The sequence below is a fragment of the Meles meles genome, chromosome 9 (assembly GCF_922984935.1).
Source record: "Meles meles chromosome 9, mMelMel3.1 paternal haplotype, whole genome shotgun sequence".
NCBI lineage: Eukaryota > Metazoa > Chordata > Mammalia > Carnivora > Mustelidae > Meles > Meles meles.
In genome coordinates, this window is record NC_060074.1 from 29,309,901 (window position 1) to 29,329,006 (window position 19,106).

General features: G+C 56.2%; 1 protein-coding gene across 1 annotated transcript; it reads left to right on the forward strand.

Moving 5' to 3' along the window:
• Nucleotides 1–612: 612 nt before the first annotated feature.
• Nucleotides 613–14,161, forward strand: WNT6 (Wnt family member 6). The gene is made up of 4 exons (XM_046019510.1): nucleotides 613–759; nucleotides 10,974–11,194; nucleotides 11,420–11,754; nucleotides 13,439–14,161. Exons 1-4 carry the CDS (start codon nucleotides 680–682, stop codon nucleotides 13,898–13,900), a joined length of 1,098 nt encoding a protein of 365 aa, XP_045875466.1. The 5' UTR covers nucleotides 613–679; the 3' UTR covers nucleotides 13,901–14,161.
• The last annotated feature ends 4,945 nt before the right edge of the window (nucleotides 14,162–19,106 follow it).

Genomic DNA, 19,106 nt, shown 5'->3' on the forward strand with positions numbered 1-19,106 from the left:
CCAGCATCTCCCTCCGAACTACCCCCCCCCCCAACTCCCTCATTCCTGGGAAGTTTTCTCTCTTTACAGTCAACAAACCTGTCAAACGTCTCCCTTCCAGCCCGCCCCCCATTCCCCAGCTCCTCTCCACCCCCCCACTCCTCTCCACCCTGCTTCCCCGCCCCTCCTTGCCCCCGACTCTGGGCTGCGGCGGGGGGCTCCCAGTCCGCGAGAGGCGAAGGAAAGGGGCAAAGCAGGCGGGTCCCGCAGCCACCGGCGCTCTCGGGCCCCGCCCCGGGACCTCGCACCCTCCCTCCGCAGAGCTCCGCGCCTGCAGCCCCGGGGCGCACGGCTCTCTCCCGAGAGTCCCGCCGCCTGACTGTCGCAACTGCCACCCCACAGCCCCCCTGCCCCCCGCCCCCGCCCGGGCCCCGCTCCCCTCCCACCCCCGCCCCCGGCTCTGATTTCTTCTCCCGAGCGAGCTCGGCGGGAGACACAGGCGCTGGCTGCCCCGTCCGCTCTCCGCCTCCGCCGCGCCCTCCTCGCCCGCGATGGGCCCCCCCGCCGCCGCCGGAGCCATCGCCTCCCGGCCGCCGCCGCCGCCGTCGCCGCGCTCGCCCTGAAGCCCGCGCCCCCGCGCGCACCAGCTGGCCCCGCAGCCTCGCCCCCTATCGCACCGGCCGGCGGCAGAGTGCTCAAGATGCTGCCGCCCGCGCCCTCTCTCCTCGGGCTGCTGCTGCTGCTGCTTCTGTGTCCCGCGCACGTCGGTGGACTCTGGTGGTGAGTGCTGCGTCGGGCTGTCTGTCCCCGCGCGGCTCCCGAAGCTCAAGGGCGGGGGCTTCGGGACTGACTGGGGCGGGGGGGGCTCCGAAGCGCGCTCCAGCTGCCTCCAGCTCTACCTGCGAGCGGAGCCCAGCCCCCCGCAGGGGAGGTGCGTGCCGCTTTCCTGCCGGCCCCTGCCTGGGCCACTTCTAAACTGCCACTCAGACGTTCCTCAGCCTCCACTTCGCACATTCTGTTGTTATTTCCTCCTACCTTTGCTACACACCCTTCCCCATCCTCCCCTTTCTCCCTCTGGTTATGCGCTCAATCCAGGTCCTCAAGGAACTGGCACGTGGGTAGGAAAGAGCTACCGGGCAGGCAGGGGAGAGATCTGTAGTCAGAGATCTGAAAAAAAGAATGTGTAAGGAAGGCCCTGGATTTAGGGGAGGAGGGCTGATTTGTGGGAAAGAGAGGAACAAGGTGGGAAGCCACGAGGCAAGGAGGGTCAAACAGCTGTCTCTTCCCCGCCTTAATTTGCTCAACAACCCACCAGCTTCTGAGTGCTACTTCGAAGTGGACAGTAGTGGCGGGGAAAAAACGTAAGGGGAAACTGAGCCAGGACCCCGGCTTTCTCTACATCCTCCTTCCGGAGCAAAGAAGAGAAGAAAGACAGGAAAGGGACCCGGGCTCCCGGTCCTTCCAGATGTGGGGGTCAGGAATGAAAAAATACAGCCTCGGAGGTACTGGAATCGTGAAGGATCCTCGTGGAAGTGAGGGAGGCCTGGCCAACTAGGGAATGGGGATGTAGCCTCCAGACCTGGCCCTACCTAGGGCAGACACCTACGGAGCTAAGGTCTAGGGAACTTTGAGCCTTGGGGATGGAGAGCAACTAGGAAAGTGGGTGTCGGGTCGGGACCTCTCAGAGATCTGGAGTCCGTAGACTTTTTTTTTTTTTTTCCCCTTCCCGGTTTTTCCAGAGCTGCAAAGACCCGCCCGGAATAGCTGGGTGTTTAAAGAGGGGGGACTTGGACAATATCACTGGTGCATCAGCCAATCCTAAGAAAGCAGGGTCTGGTCTATTTGCATAGCGCCATATCATTGGCTGGATTCTCTATCCTCCACTCCTCCCCCACCCCCCACCCCCCACCCCGATTTCGAAGGAGGGGTGGGGCAGGCAGATCCCTCTCTTCCAGGGAGATAGGGAGCTGGATGCCCACACAGGGAGCTGCTGGCTGCGATCCCTGTTTCGTGATGTGGGAGAGATGTCCCCCGGGGGTGTCAGGGAAGGAGCAAATCGAGGATGACCCAGGTCCGGGCTAGGGGACTTGTGGCCTTCGATCCTGGCTTAGCATAATTTAGCATAATGATAGTATCTGTCTTGAAATAGCTCTGAGATCCAATCTCGGCCATTTGTTAAATCTGTGACCTTGGATAAGTCAGTTCTCCCTGCACCTCAGCGTCTCAACTATAAAAGTGGGAAACAGTCCCTTACGGGGCGGTATAGGAGGATTTGGTGCGGGGACCAACAAAATGAGCTGACGTTGGTAGGAGTTCCGTAAATACTAAGTCCCCTCTTTCACGCTGCGGGTTCTCCTGGCCAGAGTCTGTAGGGGTGAAAATGAGGATTAATTTAAATTTAAAATCCAGGGGCTCCTGGGTGGCTCAGTCGTTAAGCGTCTGCCTTCCACTCAGGTCTAGATCCCAGGGTCCTGGGATGGAGCCCCTCCTAGGGCTCCCTGCTCTGCAGGGAAGCCTGCTGCTCCGTCTCCCACTCCCCCTGCGTGTGTTCCCTCTCGTTGTCTCTGTCAGTCTCTCTCTCTCTGTCAAATAAATAAAACTTTAAAAACAATAAATTTAAATCCAGAGTCCCAAGCAAAACTTTGTAAAGGGATCTCTGTCTAGTTTCACAGACTCATACTTTCTCATTTTGCCATTTCTTTCTCAAGGCATGGAGATGGGTCTCTCCCTGATGGTGGTTGTCCTGCTTCTACTCCTTTTCCATTTCTCCAAATCATTCTTATTCTTCCAGGTAAAATACCACATCCTCCATAACACTGTCTCTTTGTCTTTCCTCTTTTGCCTTCTGTGTGCTCCCACTGCGCACCAAGCACTGGGTAACTATGCTAGTGACTTCATTTTACTGACAACCATCCCCTCTGTGGTCCTTCTTCCCTGCTCCTGGAAGGCAGAGTCTTTGTCTTTGGACCCTGGAAGCTAAAGGGGCTGGGGAAGTTTTGTGGAGTGTTGCTGAATTGGTTGGTTCACCTGAGACTTGTGTCTGTGGGGGTTCCTTTGTTCAGAAGGGGCTGCTGCGTGGGTGACAAGCCAGAGGGAGAGAGGCCTGGTCCCTTGGAGACTGACCCTGGAGCTAAGAAGCCGGGAATGGGGGAGGAGGTAAGGAGGGCAGGTGTAGGAGAACACAGGGGCCTTCATGGCTGCAGCTGCAGGGCGAGCTGGGTGAAGAGTGAGGGGCTGGAGTGATAAGGTGTCCAGCAACTGCCACTCTCAGCTGCTTCTCAGAGAGACCCTGCCTCTCCCACCTGCGCAGTCCCCCTCACTCTCTTCTGTCTGTTTCTGACACTTCATTCCTTTGGTCTGATCCCAGATTCCTTTCTCAGGATCTTTGACTCTACTTGCTTACTCTCTTGTCCCCACCCCACCATCCCTCTCCAAGATCTGGTCTGGGCTGGAGGGGTGGACCCAGCATCCTCGGTGGCTTAAGGCTCCTGCAACTCCTTGCCCACCCCTTGCGCTCCCCCCCCCCCCACCCAGCACTGCCCCCCATACCAGCTTTACTTTGGCTAGCAATTTTATCAGGCCCGGAGCTTCCAGGCTGTTATCTGATGTCTAGGACCTAACTGCTGGCCGTCTCATCCTTGCTTCTCAGACAATGCTAGCCAGACCAGAGCTCCAGCAGACAGAAAGGTGGCAGCCTTTGTAGTGCACTCTGACATTCTGGTAGCAACCAGGCTGGGGACAGAGAGGACCCCAGGAACTCTGAGTGACTGAACTGCTTTGTTAGAAAAGGAGGGTCCTGTAGGGGAGTGATCCAGGTCCTGGAATAGGCTCAGGTACCCGGCTCTGGATTCCAGAAAAACTTCCCTTCCACCTTCTTTCCCCCTCCTCCTTCCCCCTCCATGCAATGCATGCTTTTTAAACTCTGCCTCCGGCCTCTCGGTCTGTGTCTTTCCCATCTGTAACCATATCTTTGTAAATCGCAGAATCCCAGATTCCAAGACATTGGCCAGGCTCTCTTGAGGTCATCTTGTCCAGCCTACTGCCTCCAGGCCATCCAGCCTGCGCTCTGGCCCTGACGGATCCCATTCTGAGAGTGAGGCAGAGAGGGAAAGTCTGGCTTCTGGCACCCTTCCAGCCTGCTCTGAGCACCTCCCACCCTCCCCCAGGAAGTTCTTCTCAGTGTCTGACCCATCTTTATTTACGCCTTCAATCAGTGGTTGTGGAAAATAGCTCACTCACAGAATAGCCATATCCGTCTCCCTTCTTCTCCCTTCCTCTTTCTGTTTTATATTTTCTATGAAAGAAACCAACCCTCCCCCTTGTTCCACAAGCAAAACAGCACCCAGTCTCACTCTCTTCCCCCATCTCATCTTGCCTCCCCCTCACACACCCCTTATGGAAAGGAAATAGGAGCCAGAGGCCTAGGACAGTCTCATCTCTGGCCCCACAGGGAGTCAGGGAAAGGACCCAGGCTTCTTCCTGACACCCAGGTTTTCTAGGTGAGAGCCCCCGCCACCAGCTCCAGGCTGGGCTTGGCCACCCTCTTCCACTGCATCTTTAACTGACCCTTTGTGGACAGTCCGGTAGCTGGCCCCCATTGAGCTGAGGGTGGGGTGGAGAATGGGGGTGGGGTGGCCAGCCATCCAGTACCCCCCTCCAGCCTCCCGCCTTGGCAGCTTCCCCTGGAGGGAGACAATGGGGCTGTGAGCAGAAAAGGGCAGGGGCAAAAGGAGGCTGGCTTGATTCGGCCCAGAGCCCACCAGAGGGCTGGCACTGGGACATTTCCTGGGGGGCGGGGAGCAGCCCCCTCCTGCCCCGTTCTCATTAGAAGCCAGGAGTTGGTGGAGGGGGAGGTCAGTGGGAGGTTTGATCACCAGGGCCCAGTAAGGGGGATTCCAGAATGTGTACTTTGATGGAGAAATGCAGCTGTGGACGGGATGAATCGAGGGCAGGGAGGGTGCGGGCAGCAAGGCCCTGGTCAGTCTGGCAGCAGGGCTCCCAGCCAGCAGAGGGGCGGGGGCACCAGGGAACACAGTAGCCTGTGCCTGGGGACTGGGCAGAGCGCCCTCTAGCTTGTGTCCTCCTTCCTGCCCGGGGTGGGGTGGGGTGAGACCTTGGGTGCTTCCCCTGATGTGCCTGAGGCGGAGCTGAGGGAGGGAAAGGTCACTGGGAGGGATCTTCTGTTTTCCACCTGGCGTCCAAAGCTGTTTCCTCTGGTTCCAAGCCCCTGATTTAAGCCAGAAATTAGATCGAGGAAGGATTTGGAGATTGTCTAAGCCAATGTTCTCACTTATGTTTAGAAGTCCAGCAAAGTCCAGGGACAGGAGGGGACTTGCCTCGGGCCAACCAGGAGGCAGGCAGTGAGGACCAGGGCTGGGAGTCGGCCTCCTGCTCAGTACCTCTTCCCTGCATTCAGTGAGGGGTGAGGGTCAGGAGAAGGGTATAGGGCCATTCTTCCCATGGTTATTCCCCCCCCAGCATGGGAGAGCAGAGGGACATGACAGATTCTCCTCAGAGAACCCACTGGAGGGTCAGTGTGTCCATTCCTTCTCCTCCCACAGCCCTGACCCACAGGAAGCCCTCTTGATGGGTGAAGGCCTTCAGGGAAGGGAGAGCCCCCGCCTCTCCCAAGAGCTATAAGAAGGGGAGCGGTGTGAGGAGCCGGGAAGGGCAGTGTCCAGGATGGGGCAGTGGGAACCAGATTGTGGGAGAGGGGTGGCATGGGGTGTCTGGTGGAATGGGTGGTGGGGAGGTAGGGGTTAAAAAGGAGCTGGGGCATCACTGGCTTTGATGTGGGGGTGGGGGTGGGGGTAGGGGCTGGGGGAGAGGGAGCAGTAATTACCGAGTTAGACAGAGCAGGACAGGACAGGCGGGCGGGCACAGGCCCGGGCCCAGCCGCCTCAAGCAGCCGTCAGGCAACATTTTTCTGCCCCTTCTCCACCACCCACCTCCCCCACCCCCGTGCAGCCCCCACCCACGTGCAGCCCCCACCCACAGCCCCGGGGCTCAGGGCTCCCTCTGCTGGCTCCTAGGAGGTGGGGGTCAGACTAGGGACCCTGGGGGTGAGTGTGAGGAAATGGGGGGGGCATGAGGCCCTTCAGAGGAGGCTGGGCATAAAAAGGGTCTGTGATCTCCTCAGCCTCAATAACCCACCCAGGAGTGCTCTCTGGGGGAAGGGGAGGGGTCCTGGGGGGTACTTCTGGTCCAGGGCACAGCCAACAAAAGAGGACATAATGCAGGGATCCTAGCTGAGGAGTAAGGGCAGAGAGTTGGTGAAAAGGGTGTTCTCAGGAACCCACAAAAGCTGCCTGGGCTTCTAACTCCTCGTCCTGCATTGGGCAGGCTCAAGAGATGAACCCAGGTGTGGCCAGGAAGGCGATACCCTCTTGCTGGAGCTCACAGTTGGGACAGACGCCTTCCCTGGGTACCAGAGCAACAAGCAGGTGTCATTTATTTCCATTTCATAGTTGTGGAAACTGAGGTTCAGAAGGTTAGGACTCATTCATTCAACAAATATTAAGTTCCAGCGTCACGTGTGAGGGACTCGCTAACATCTTAGAACAAGCAAATGGCAGAGCCCAGATCCAAACCCCAATCGCAGACTCCCCAAACTCTGAAGGTGTGCTATTGATGACATTATACGACCAGAAAACAAGACAAAATAGTCAAATGAGCGACACCGGGATGATGCGGTGCAGGAGGGGGTGGTCAGTGAGGGCTGGGGCTCAGGGGTGGCTCCTTGCGGCAATGAGATCTGAGATGAGCTTGGAGACATGGTTTCAATGACTTCAGGGTTGGGAGGGCGTGGCTCTGAGTCCAGAAAGTAGACGTGTAATCTGGGATGAATGCAGAGTTAGCCAACCCTGCTAAGAGTGAGTAAGGGCAGCGGGGAGGAGGGCAGGTGAGGCCCCCTGAGGTCTTCTGATAATCTAATGTGGTCATCACCCTCCAGCCCCTTTGGTTTCAAAAATATTCACCTAGGGGCACCTGGGCGGCTCAGTCGGTTAAGCACTTGCCTTCAGCTCAGGTCATGATCCTGGGGTCCTGGGATGGAGCCCAGGAATGCTGGGCTCCTTGTTCAGCCTGCTCCTCCCCCTGCTCATCCTTTTTCTCTCTCTCTTTCTCGCAAACAAATAAATATTTTAAAAATAAAAAAAAAAAAATTCACCTGAGGGGGCACCTGAGTGGCTCAGTGGGTTAAGCCTCTGCCTTCAGCTCAGGTCGTGATCTCAGGGTCCTGCCCCGCATCAGGCTCTCTGTTCATCAGGGAGACTGCTCCCCCCCCCCACTCTCTGCCTGGCTCTCTGCCTACTTGTGATCTCTCGCTTTCTCTGTCAAATAAATAAATAAAACCTTAAAAAAAAAATATTCACCTGAAGGGCACCGGGGTGGCTCAGTGGGTTAAAGCCTCTGCCTTCAGCTTGGGTCATGATCCCAGGGTCCTGAGATCGAGCCTTGCATAGGGCTCTCTGCTCAGCAGGGAGCCTGCTCCCTCCTCTCTCTCTGCCTGCCTCTCTGCCTGCTTGCCATCTCTCTCTGTCGAATAAATAAATAAAATCTTTAAAAAAAAATTCACCTGAATTCCTTGCAGTAAGGATCCGTCCATTGAGTGGCCTGCGTCTCACCTCCCTCCTTTGATGTCCGTCTGTATAATGGGGGGTGAGGTGGTTAGAACAGGGCTAGGTGGTTTCTGGCATTCCCTTTGGCCCTCTGAATCTAGGCATGAGAAGGTAGTTTAGGCCAGAAACTGGGGCCCCCAGGGCTTAGATCTACAGATGTTGCCAGTAGGAACTGGCTGGTCCCCTAAAGCCACCTCACTTGGCTATTGACTCTACCAATCAAGGTCCCTGGGAGGGAGATCTTGGCACTAGCCAAGCCAGTTAGAATGGCCAACCCTAGGCTTGTCCCTTCTTGTCTGCAAACTGATTTCTCTTGGGATTAGCCTCATTTTTTTTCTATGCCCAGGAATGGCTATTTGATTAGGATCTCAGATCCTACATACTACACATTCTCTGTTTCCTACCACCACTGGGCTCCAGCCCCCCAAACATGCAGACGCTCCCATATGGTCCCATCTTCCCTGGGCTGACCCGGGGCCAATGCTGACTCAAAGACCAAAAAAGCAGAGTTGATTCCCTAAGAAAGCAGAAGGGAAGAAAGGGTGATAAAGGAAGAGGGGAGATGGGGAGATGCCCCCCCCACACACACTCTCTTCTGGACTTTTCTTTCCTGTGACTTGGGGATGGGAGCGAGGACAGCAGGGCAGGGAGGAAGCTGGTCCCTTGGGATTCTAGCTGCTACTATTGCCCATCCCTCCTCCTGACCAGCTCGTAAACAAGTCTCTTTCCCAGGCAGCCAGCCAGCCCAGGGAGCCAGACCCAGACCAGCAACTAACTCTGGGGCAGCCCCTCAGCCCTGCAAAGGGCTGGCCCCGCCTCCTGGAGGGCCCTACCCTTCCTGCTCCTCCGGATCCTCTCCTATCTCTAGCGCCTGGCAAGCAGACAAGGTCTGGAGCTTTTTGCTTTTCTCCTGGCATACCCCCACCCTCTCTTGCTTCCCTAGGGTAGGAGGAGTGAGAGGAGAGGGATGGGGTCAGAGTAACCTTGAGAGGATAAGGCCAGTCAACCTTGGGAAAGTAGGGAGTTAGCAGAGGGCAGGGTTGGGATGGGGAGGCTAGGGAGCTTAGTGGCATGGGGGGGGGGGATGTGGAGCGGAGGGAAGATGAGTTTGCAGAGCCCCAGACTCCCAGGTGGCCAGCATGGACCTGGACAGCCCCAGGGAGGTTGATTCCCTGCCTTTGCATCCAGTGTGGGGGGAGGGGCCGGGGAGAGAGGAAGCTAATCAGGAGTCCTGGAATTACATGCGGACGGGGGCCTGGCCTCCAGTGAGGACCTTGTCCTTAGACGGCTCATTCATTCATTCAAAAGCATGTATTAAAGGGTTTCATTGTAGTATTATAGTGATCATTCATAACATGCAAACTTTCATAATAAAAACTGGGGGAAATATGAAGTAAGCACCTAAAAATCTGCTATGGGAAGCAAAAGAAAATGTCACTTCTAACTCCCAAGGTGCTCACTGTCTTATTTTCTGACCCTATACAACCATGCTGGAAGCTGCCTCAAATCCTTGTTGTAATGAGGTGGATAAGTGGATTGAGGGGGGGGGGGGCGGGGAGATAGATGATCCGTGGATAGAGAGAGAGACAAGGACTGATCTACTCTTGAAGGTCATTGGGCCCCTGAGAACCAGCTTGGGCTGCCCTACCCAGCCTGTGGCCCACTCCCCATCACTCCATCCACCACTTCCCTAGGGTTGGGAAGGGGTTGGAGCTGGACCCTTCCAAGCTGCGGTGGGAACATGGGAACGCAGTGACAAGCAGGTCTTAAGAGTGGAGGAAGGAAGGCCTGGACTGTAAGTCTCTTCACTGAGAGAAGAATCACAGCTTCAGAATTACTTGGGTAGGGAGATTGACAATGATCTGACAGGGTGGGGTCTGGTGTGGGGGGAGAGTAGGAGACCTTAGAGGACAGAGCTTATACATTTTCCTGGAACTCCCTCTTCAAGCATCTCGCTCCCCAGAGTTAAGAAGTTCTATCTTAAGACCTAAATTCCACTCTCTGCTGCTCAAGCCCATTACATCTCGTTGTCCTGGGGCCTGAACATGCCTGGGCAGCCTGTACTTGAGGAGCGAATGGGGGGGGGGCACAAAAGCTGAACTGAAAAGTAGGCCACCTTGACCTTTGGCACCTAGCTCCCACTTTGCTCTATGTTTTCTGTCTCCTGGTGCCACTTCTCCCCAGTGGGGAGGCTTTATCTGCCCTCTGCTGAAGGGTTTTGGGGGATCTTGAATGACGCTCAGGTCCAAATGCTCCCCGCACTCATTCCTATAGCGAGCTCCAGGATCCCAGCTAGGCGGTCAAGTCCCAGCAATCAGATGAAAGCAGTTCCACTGGGTTCCCTCTCTCCAAACCAGGCACTGCCAGAGATGTCCGGGTTTGGCTTGCTGCCCTGCAGCTCTGAAGAGGTCACAGACCCTGGAGCAGAAGGGTTGGTGTCACTTATTTCACAGTCATGCTTCAGAGTCTTGGTCCCCAGCTACTTCCTCTTGCTCTCCAGTTCAGGGAAGCAGGATATCATGGTGCCAGGAGCCCACCATAGGGATAATAGAGATAAAAGCCCAACCTTGCCATTTTACAGGACTAGCTGACTTGGCCAGCGGGTTGTGACTGCCTGCAGAGCTACCTTTCCCTAGCCATTCTAAAATCCTACGTCGTTCATATCCCTGGGATTGGCCCTGTCTTTCCTGCATCAGGGCTGTTCAGCAGCCAAAACCAGCTTGTCGTCCACTAAGACCAGATCCTTCTTAGATACTGCCTACTTTTCTCTGCATCTCTTTATGATTTATGACTGTTTTTTACTCTGACAGTTTTCTTGGTCTTCCTCCTGTTCATTTCTTCCTTGCCTGCCTTTTGGCTCACCTGGTGCCACGTGACTTGACCTTGAGTCAAATTCCTATAAGGATTTATTAATGAAGATGTGCACAGAAGGATAAGACTGAATCCTCGCCTTATAGCAATTTTAGTCTAAAATCTAGTTATGAGGGGCCCCTCAATCCTTAAGCATCTGCTTTCAGCTCAGGTCATGATCCCATGGTCGTGGGATTGAGCCCTGCTTCCCCTCCCTGCCCAGCAGGAAGCCTGCTTCTCCCTTGCCCACTCCCCCTGCTTGTGTTCCCTCTCTAGCTCTCTCTCTCTCTGTCAAATAAATAAATAAAAATTTTTTAAAATTAAATAAAATCTACTTAAGAGGGGAATGGAACCGTAGGAGAACCAGACAGGACAATCTCAAACAGCCGGTTAGGGTGGGGTGAGACCAAGAGCCGCATGTCAGCCCCTAGCCCTGGGCTGAGCGGGGCTGGTCTCCCTCCCCCTCGCCCCAAGCCCTCTGAGTCATACCCTGGACCTTCCGACCTTCCGTTCTTTGCTTTCCAGGGCGGTGGGCAGCCCCCTGGTCATGGACCCCACCAGCATCTGCAGGAAAGCACGGCGGCTGGCAGGACGGCAAGCCGAGCTGTGCCAGGCCGAGCCAGAAGTGGTGGCGGAGCTAGCCCGGGGCGCCCGGCTTGGGGTGCGAGAGTGCCAGTTCCAGTTCCGTTTCCGCCGCTGGAACTGCTCCAGCCACAGCAAGGCCTTCGGGCGCATCCTGCAGCAGGGTCAGTGGGGGCAGAGCACCCAGGGAGCGGCTTTTGCTTCTCTGGGGGATCAGTGGGGGTGGGGGGGAGTTGGAGGAGCCTGCCTGAGCCCCACCCATCCCACGAGTCTGTGCGCACCCAGTCCCTACCCCGTCTCCCAGCCACGCAGCCTTGCCCCTCCCCGCACCCACCCCCCCCAACCCGGCCTCGGTCTTGCCCGCTGACTGGCCCTCCCTGCGCCCGCAGACATCCGGGAGACGGCCTTCGTGTTCGCGATTACGGCTGCGGGCGCCAGCCACGCGGTCACGCAGGCCTGCTCCATGGGCGAGCTGCTGCAGTGCGGCTGCCAGGCACCCCGCGGGCGGGCCCCGCCCCGTCCCCCCGGTCTGCCGGGCACCCCCGGGCCCCCCGGCCCCGCCGGCTCCCCGGACGGCAGCGCCGCCTGGGAGTGGGGAGGCTGCGGCGACGACGTGGACTTCGGGGACGAGAAGTCGAGGCTCTTCATGGATGCGCGGCACAAGCGGGGACGCGGAGACATCCGTGCCTTAGTGCAACTTCACAACAACGAGGCGGGCCGGCTGGTGAGCGGGGGCGGGGCTGGGTTAAGAGCCTGTGTGGGTGTGAATGTGCGAGTATGGGTAGGTGTGAGCAGACGTGGGTGAGAGTAGCGTCTGTGGGAGCGTGTTGGTGGACGTGTGTGGAAGTGGGAGTGTGCGCGAGGCCGTGTAGGTGCGGGATTGTGTTAGGGGTGTGGAAGCCACGTGGCAGAGAGGGACCACTTGGGGAGGTGGCCTGGGGGTGTGGAGGGGTGCGTGGGAGGTAAGGGGGCCAGCCTGGAAGAAGAAGTCCCTTGGGAGGCTGGGAGGGCCTGGCGCTGGTGGTCTAATGGGCCGGGTTGGGAGGGGACTCCCAGGGAAGACGACTCTGGGCCTTTAGGGACCTCAGGTAGGGCAGACAAACCTCTGAGACCAGACAGATGGGACAGAGCTTGGGGTAGGTAGAGACCTAACTGCCCCAGTAGGGGCAGAGGAGGGTGACAAAAGCTGGGGATGAAAGAAAAGATAGAAGTTGGGGCAAAGGTATGGGGTCTGGAGGTTGAGGAGTCCCGTGAGGCTGGGAGGGGCTAGAACAGGCCCAAGAGGGATGGGCTTGGAAAGGTGTGAAAGACAAAGAGTAGAAATTGGTGAAGGTAGGAGGGAGTCAGACAGAGGCCAGGAAAGCTGTGACCGAGTCTGGGTACTTGCCAACTGGCTACCCACCAACCCCGGAGTGGGTCCTGCTGGGGATCCTGGCAGCCTCTTCCTTTCCCTCTGCAAGGAGAGGGGCCCCACTAGCTCCTTTTTAGGGACAAGAAGCTGTCTGGGTCAGAAGTTTCCAGCAGGGCCTGTGAGGAAGGACCGAGGCCTGGGGTGGGGGTGGGGCATGGGAAGGGGGCGGGGCACACAAGTCTGTAGATCAGGTTGGCTTCTGGACTCTGAGCTTCCAGAGATGATCTTCCTGGGTCCTCTGACACCATAAATTTCTAGAGGGTCTGTGACTCTTAGACCTCAGCTTCAGACACACAATAGCAAATAAGGGGCAGGAGTTCTGGGTTCCAGTTCTCAGTAATGCATTCACAGTGGGCCTCCAGCACCCTAGGCCTCAGTTCTAGGGTACTCTGGGGATGCCCCCCACAAATCCTGTGTCCTCCAGGGTTCAGGCCTGAGACATCAGGCAGGGGTTAAGAGGGGGCCCAGAGAGGAATGTTCAGACAGGCCCACATACCTGTCAGAGACAGATGGGGAGGGGTGGCAGAGACAGACGCCCAGGAGGCCGGCTCTGCGACTTCGCTCAGTCCTGCCTGGGGCCGTGAGGGGCAGCGACGAGAGGGGGGCGGGTTAGTAGGTTGGTAGGAGGCAGAGAGTGCGACAGCTGCAACCCTTCCCCGCCTCCCTCCAGGGAGAATCTCACCCCTGCCATCCATTCTGCTTTCTCTCCCATTCCCTGACTTGGGATCCTGCGGTCTCTGTGCTACTAGGTACAGCGCCCCCCACTTCTCTTACTCTTCCATCTTGATCATTTTTCCTTCTCTCAGAGCTTTTGCTACCTGGATTTCTTCCTCTCCACCTTGCGCGCTTCTTTTTATCTTTGGTCTGCTCTTTTCTGTCTTCTGTCCACCCCACCTCTTCCCACCGTCCCCTCCTTATTCTAGGTCGGTCCTCTGGGCCTTTCCAAACCACGCACCCCTGATCTGTCCCCATCCGCCCGCTCCTTTGCTCCCCGCAGGCCGTGCGGAGCCATACGCGCACCGAGTGTAAGTGCCACGGGCTGTCGGGTTCGTGCGCGCTGCGGACCTGCTGGCAGAAGCTGCCCCCGTTCCGCGAGGTGGGCGCGCGGCTGCTCGAGCGCTTCCACGGCGCCTCGCGTGTTATGGGAACCAACGACGGCAAGGCCCTGCTGCCAGCGGTCCGCACTCTCAAGCCGCCGGGACGCGCCGACCTCCTCTACGCAGCCGACTCGCCCGACTTCTGCGCTCCCAACCGGCGCACGGGCTCGCCCGGCACGCGTGGCCGCGCCTGCAACAGCAGCGCTCCGGACCTCAGCGGCTGCGACCTGCTGTGCTGCGGCCGCGGGCACCGCCAGGAGAGCGTGCAGCTCGAGGAGAACTGCCTCTGCCGCTTCCATTGGTGCTGCGTCGTGCAGTGCCATCGCTGCCGCGTGCGCAAGGAGCTCAGCCTCTGCCTCTGACGCGCCACCGGCGCCTGCGGGACCTCTGGAGCCCAGCTGGGGCGCTGCCCACCTTCTCCTGGCCGCAGGCCATCTCCCAGGCCTCGGGAAACTGAGAGGCAGTGGATCTGGAGATACACGGCTGCCCAGGAAGGTCCAGGGCGCGGGAGAACAGCACCCCGCGCCCCCAGGGAGCGCTCTGGAAGGCCTCCAGGAGGAGGCTACGCAGTCGTTCTTTGGCCCCTATATGGAAACCGAAGAGCCAGTCTCTAGGCCTCTGGATGCAGGACTCCTTAGAACTGTTGGCTATGGGGTGGGTGGGTGAGTTTCATATCAATAAAAGTATTTAAACCAATAGGACTGGGCCCACAGTTTGGGAGGGGAGCCTGGGGGCTGCCATGGGGCCAGGCTTCCGAAGGAGGGTGTAAAAGAAGCTGGTTTTGACAGAACTAGCGTCCTTAGGTCTTCTCACCTATTGGATTAGGCTCTCCTGGTCACTTGGTCATGAGCCACCCTTGTCACATTTCTCAGCCTGGATCTGCAAGCTGGGGAAGACCTAAGCCATTCCTCTTTAAAGGAACAGATTGAACAGGTCTAGGAAAGCAGACCAGAAGCCTCTGGTAGTGTACTCAGCTCTCAGATCAGCCCTCATCTTAATTCTGGGGGACTGTGACACTTTCATCTGCCCTTCTGTTTCTGTGGCCCCTGGGGAATGCGAGGGTAGACTTTTAGGGCCACCCAAGCCCATAGGATTAAAGCACTTTATAAACTTTAGAATGTGATAAAACGATGTTATTGGTGACATCAGACTTTGTTACTATCAAAAAAACTTCACCTGCATTAGCGTCCAAAAGGCAGCCCCGAATAGCATTTCTAATCACACTCAGAGAGAGGTGAAGCAAAGTTGTCCCAAGCTTTCTCTTGGCACCCAACCACATTTCCTTCCTTCTGGTTCTTTCTCAGGAAGCTGGTGTTGAGGCTGAAGGGACAGAGAGGAAAAGGTTTGGGGTTCTAGGTTCTCCAGAACTGAATCTCATGCCTCCATCTTCCTCCAGAGGATGGGGGAGGGCATAGGCAAATGGCTGGGATTCGGGGGCCCCCAATTCTCCCACCGTCCAAATACTGTAGTGGAGAATGACTGTCCCACCAAGCTATGTAGGCAAAGCATGAGCTCTGGATTGAGGCATTCTGGGTTGGAAACTGCTGCTGCTTAGAAGGTGACAATATAGGCATGTTAGCCTCAGTTTCCTTAGCTGTACAATGGGAACACCGTCATGTCTCAGTTATCTATTACTGCATAACAAACAACCCCAAAATAATTACTTCTCATAATCCTGTAGGTTAGGAATTTGCCAGACTTCAGCTTGGTAGTTCTGCTCCCTATGGCAGAACTAGTGGCTGCGGTCCTTCACTTGGCCACCTCCTGCAGTGGCTGGGCTGGGCTGGGAAGTCTAAAAGGCTTTCCTCAGATGTGTCTAATGCCCCAGGCCTCCGCCCTGGCCTCCTCCTCTCTGTGTAGCTAGCTTGGGCCTCCTCACAGCATGGTGGCTTTGGCAGAGTCAGACCTCTTCTCCAGACTAGCTTTCAGAATAGGTGGTGCTGCGTGTGAAGGCAGAAGTTCCTTAAGGTCCAGCTTTGGAAGGTAACACAACACTGCAGTCACTCGCTGTTGGTGGACCCACATCACAGAACCAGCCAAAATTCAAGGGAAGGGGAAATCGACTCCACCACTCAATGGGAAACGCCAACACCATCATAACCCATTCACCTTCTCGTAGAATCATGGGGAGGATTTTTTTTTTTTTTGAGATATGGAAAGCATTTAGCATAACCTTGGGCACAATAATTTATGTCAAGCTTATATTTAATAAATGGCAGTTAGTGTGGGAGTGGGGATAGCTGATGTTCTCAGGGAAGACCCTCGTTGCAAATGAAGATACCCAATTCAAACTAGCTTAGGTCAAAGGAATGACTTACTGGAAAAATAATGAAAAAGGGAATTAAGTAACTGGGAAGTCCAGAGGTAAGACGGAATTCAAGCACAACAGAACCCAGGGGCTCAAACGAGGTCTTTTTCCCCTGTCTTCTTCCCTCATTGCCATGCCCACATCCGTAGTTTCTACCTTATCTCTGCTCTTCTTTTCATACTGTCCTCATCACTTCCTGCTGCAGACAGACTTTCTCTATATGCCATCCCTATGCCCACATTCTTAGAGCTGGTGGTCTAAAATAGAATGGTTTTCCCAGCAAAAGTCCTAAGGAAGACCCTGATCTGGCATCTTGGGTCACTTTCCCATCACCAAACCAATAACCATCCAGGAAGATGCATTACCATGACTGGGACTGGTGTCCCCCAACCCCCACCCAAGACCACACGTATTGGGGGCACGGGGAGGAGAGAAGAGTGTTTCAAATGAAACAAAAGGAAGGGGGAACTCATCCTGGACATAACAGACCTAACCCACACCTTCCAGTGCATCTGTCCTCCCTCCCCACAATGCCTCTGCAATGACCTCTTGACACAGCCTGGTTCAGCCCTCGAGAATCAGAGAATCACGTTGTGACCCCAGAGTGAAGCATGTATGGAGAGGGGGTAACAGGTGGCAGTGGGAAGGAAAGGGCATCTGAGTTTTCCTTCCTGCCTCCTCCTGGTTCCCTTAGGTCAAAGACCCCGGGCTTCAGGGGAGTGTCGTGGAGAATCTGGACTCAGCACCTCTCTCCTCAACAAAGTTGGTATAACTTACCAAGGGGGAGAGTAGAATTGCCATCGTGGGCCACATAGAGAAGAAATGAAGCTCCCTCAGGAGCTTATATCCACAGCTCTGCCTTCCCCAGAGCTGGGTTCAATACTCAAAATATGTAAATTATAAATAAATAATAACTAAATCTCCTGCACTTCTACCAGAGACCACTAGAGGGCGCACAGAGTCCAGCTTCCCTAGTAACAGAGCCCTATAGACAAGAACTGCAAGACATTTGGGGAGTTCAGAGAGCCGTGGGCAGGAGAGGGTGGGATGAAAAGAAGCAAGGACACCCACAGACAGCTTGGGTCAAGCTGTCAGGGTTCCAGACTGTCTGGGGCCTCTGGGGCTGACGTGGACGTAGGGCTGGGATGCTTGCTTTCTGATCTCTATTGTCAGGTCCTAGTGAGTGGTACAGAGTGGGTGCTGCTGGACTCCATGATGCCACAGAAGGAAACCGAGGCAGTGGCATGAACTGACACCATCCCAATCAGGTTAAAAGGAATTCAGAGAAAGTAGTATGATACAGTGAACAAAAGGCTTACTGTTAGCTTGACCTTGGTCAAGTCTATAAATCTCTCTGAGCCTGTTTTCCCGTCAAAAATGGGGGTGCCTGATAGCTTTGGAGTACATGGTAAGAGGACACTGCAACCTTCAAATGGCTAGTTGTATGCTCTCGGTCCATCCTCTGGGACCAAGCTCAGTGGGAGTCTGGGAAATGGCTTCTGTGCTGGGTGAGAGACTTGGCTTGAAAGGGACCATTTTGAGCACTGTCTTGGCCATGTTTAAGCTCAGAGAGAGCTCTGTGCCCTTGCACTGCTGCCTTGGAAGAAGGCTGGATGCAGAGCTCAGAAATGCCCCCTCATCACCATGCCTTGCTCATCTCCTGCTCAGCCCCAGGCACAGTCTGAGCCATGAAGGTTCCCTGCTGGCTGAGTGGTGGGGGGACATGTGGTACTGGAGAGATGGTGGAAGAGCACACAGGCACCCCAGATGTGTGCATGACCACATCAGGAACAGCCAGAATGCAGGCAGATGGGTGGGGAAGCTGCTGGAATAAGGCCAAGGGCTCATTTCCCCCTGCTTCCGATGGCCATCTCATTGGGAGTTCAGGACTAAAGCAGCAAGTTAATCCCCTTACCTTGCTGAGGGGCCCTGGTCCTTGAGGCCTGAAGGATAAGATAAAGGAGCTCCCTTATGAGTCTGGGGCTCCTTCCCTCTCCTCTTCACCAAGACAGACTTCTCTTGCAGAGGCTCAGGACTGAGCCTGGCCTGGACTGGGTTGGGGCCATGAGGGGCCCACCTGTTCTCACCGTGATGCCTCCCCTTGCCCTCCCTTCCCTGCAGCCTCCTCCAGAGTTGCCACAGCTGGAACCATTCTCCAAGCTGCCTTTCATCCCTAGTGCTCCCCCCACCCCCAGTGGCCCCTATAATTGTGGTCTCAGCTGGCGGCTGCGGGGGCTGGGGCTGGGCTGAGGGCCAGGGACCAGGGCAGGGCCAGGGCGGGGTCTGGGGGCTGCTGATAGGGGCTTGCCCACTGGCCAGGGGTCATTTGGGATTAGGGCTCCAGTTGCAGACCCTCTTTCTGGACCTCATCTCTGCATATGCCAAGGTCTTGTGCCTACATATGCCTCTCCTTGTCCTGAGAAGTGCCCCAGGCTTGGGCACATTTAGACCCTCGTGACATCAGGACAGAACTGTGCCCAAGTGCAAACAAGACTTGAGAGTCATCATTTGCTTCCATTATTGGGTTTTCCAAACAAAGGGTCTTCTCCCTCTCTTTTACACCTCTATATTTCATGAACAGTAGGGGGTGGGGGACAGAGAAACCTTCCCTTGGCAGAGGCAGGTCAAAGGGGGGAAAATGGCCTCTCAAGCAGCTCAGTAGAATTTCCCAAATTTTGTCCTCACAAAAATCACTTGAGATAACCTAGGCCTTGCCCCTGGGCAGGCTGATTCTGCTGCATGGAACCCAGAATCAGTATTCCCCACAATGGCCTATCCCAGGGGGTACCAACGATGCATCAAGCATGGAAAGGCTGGTGTGAGCTCTACCCAGGGAGTAAGGAGGTCATGAATGCATTCCCTGTCCCACCTTGGGCCTCTTCCTCATCCTTTCTGTGCCTCAGTTTCCCCAGCAGCCAATGGGTACACGACTCCCAGCCTGGCTTGTCCCTGTGGGGCCCTTTCCCAGCCCAGACTCACTGCCTCCTTCCTGTGCTGAGTCTGGTTCTCCTCTACCTTCCCCATACTCTTCCCAAACTCTAGTCCCAAGCTGTCCTTGTCCCTGCAGCATGACGAAGGAAGAGTGGGGAGGGCAGGGGGCGGCCGGGGTCAAACAAGGCTCTGGCTGACGCAGACTGCTTCCTGCCCCCGGCTGTTTTCCTGCTGTCCAGCCAGACTGCTCCCCCCCTATCGCCCCACCCCCACCCCCAGCAGCCTCAAGCCCTTAATTCCTGACAGCTGCGGTGGCTGCCGGCAGAGAT

Bases quoted from the DNA above. Each gene is read 5' to 3' on its own strand.
- WNT6 (XM_046019510.1), top strand. From the start codon at position 680: ATGCTGCCGCCCGCGCCCTCTCTCCTCGGGCTGCTGCTGCTGCTGCTT. The intron at 760-10,973 runs GTGAGTGCTGCG...TTTGCTTTCCAG, and splicing joins CACGTCGGTGGACTCTGGTG to GGCGGTGGGCAGCCCCCTGG. The intron at 11,755-13,438 runs GTGAGCGGGGGC...TGCTCCCCGCAG, and splicing joins ACAACGAGGCGGGCCGGCTG to GCCGTGCGGAGCCATACGCG.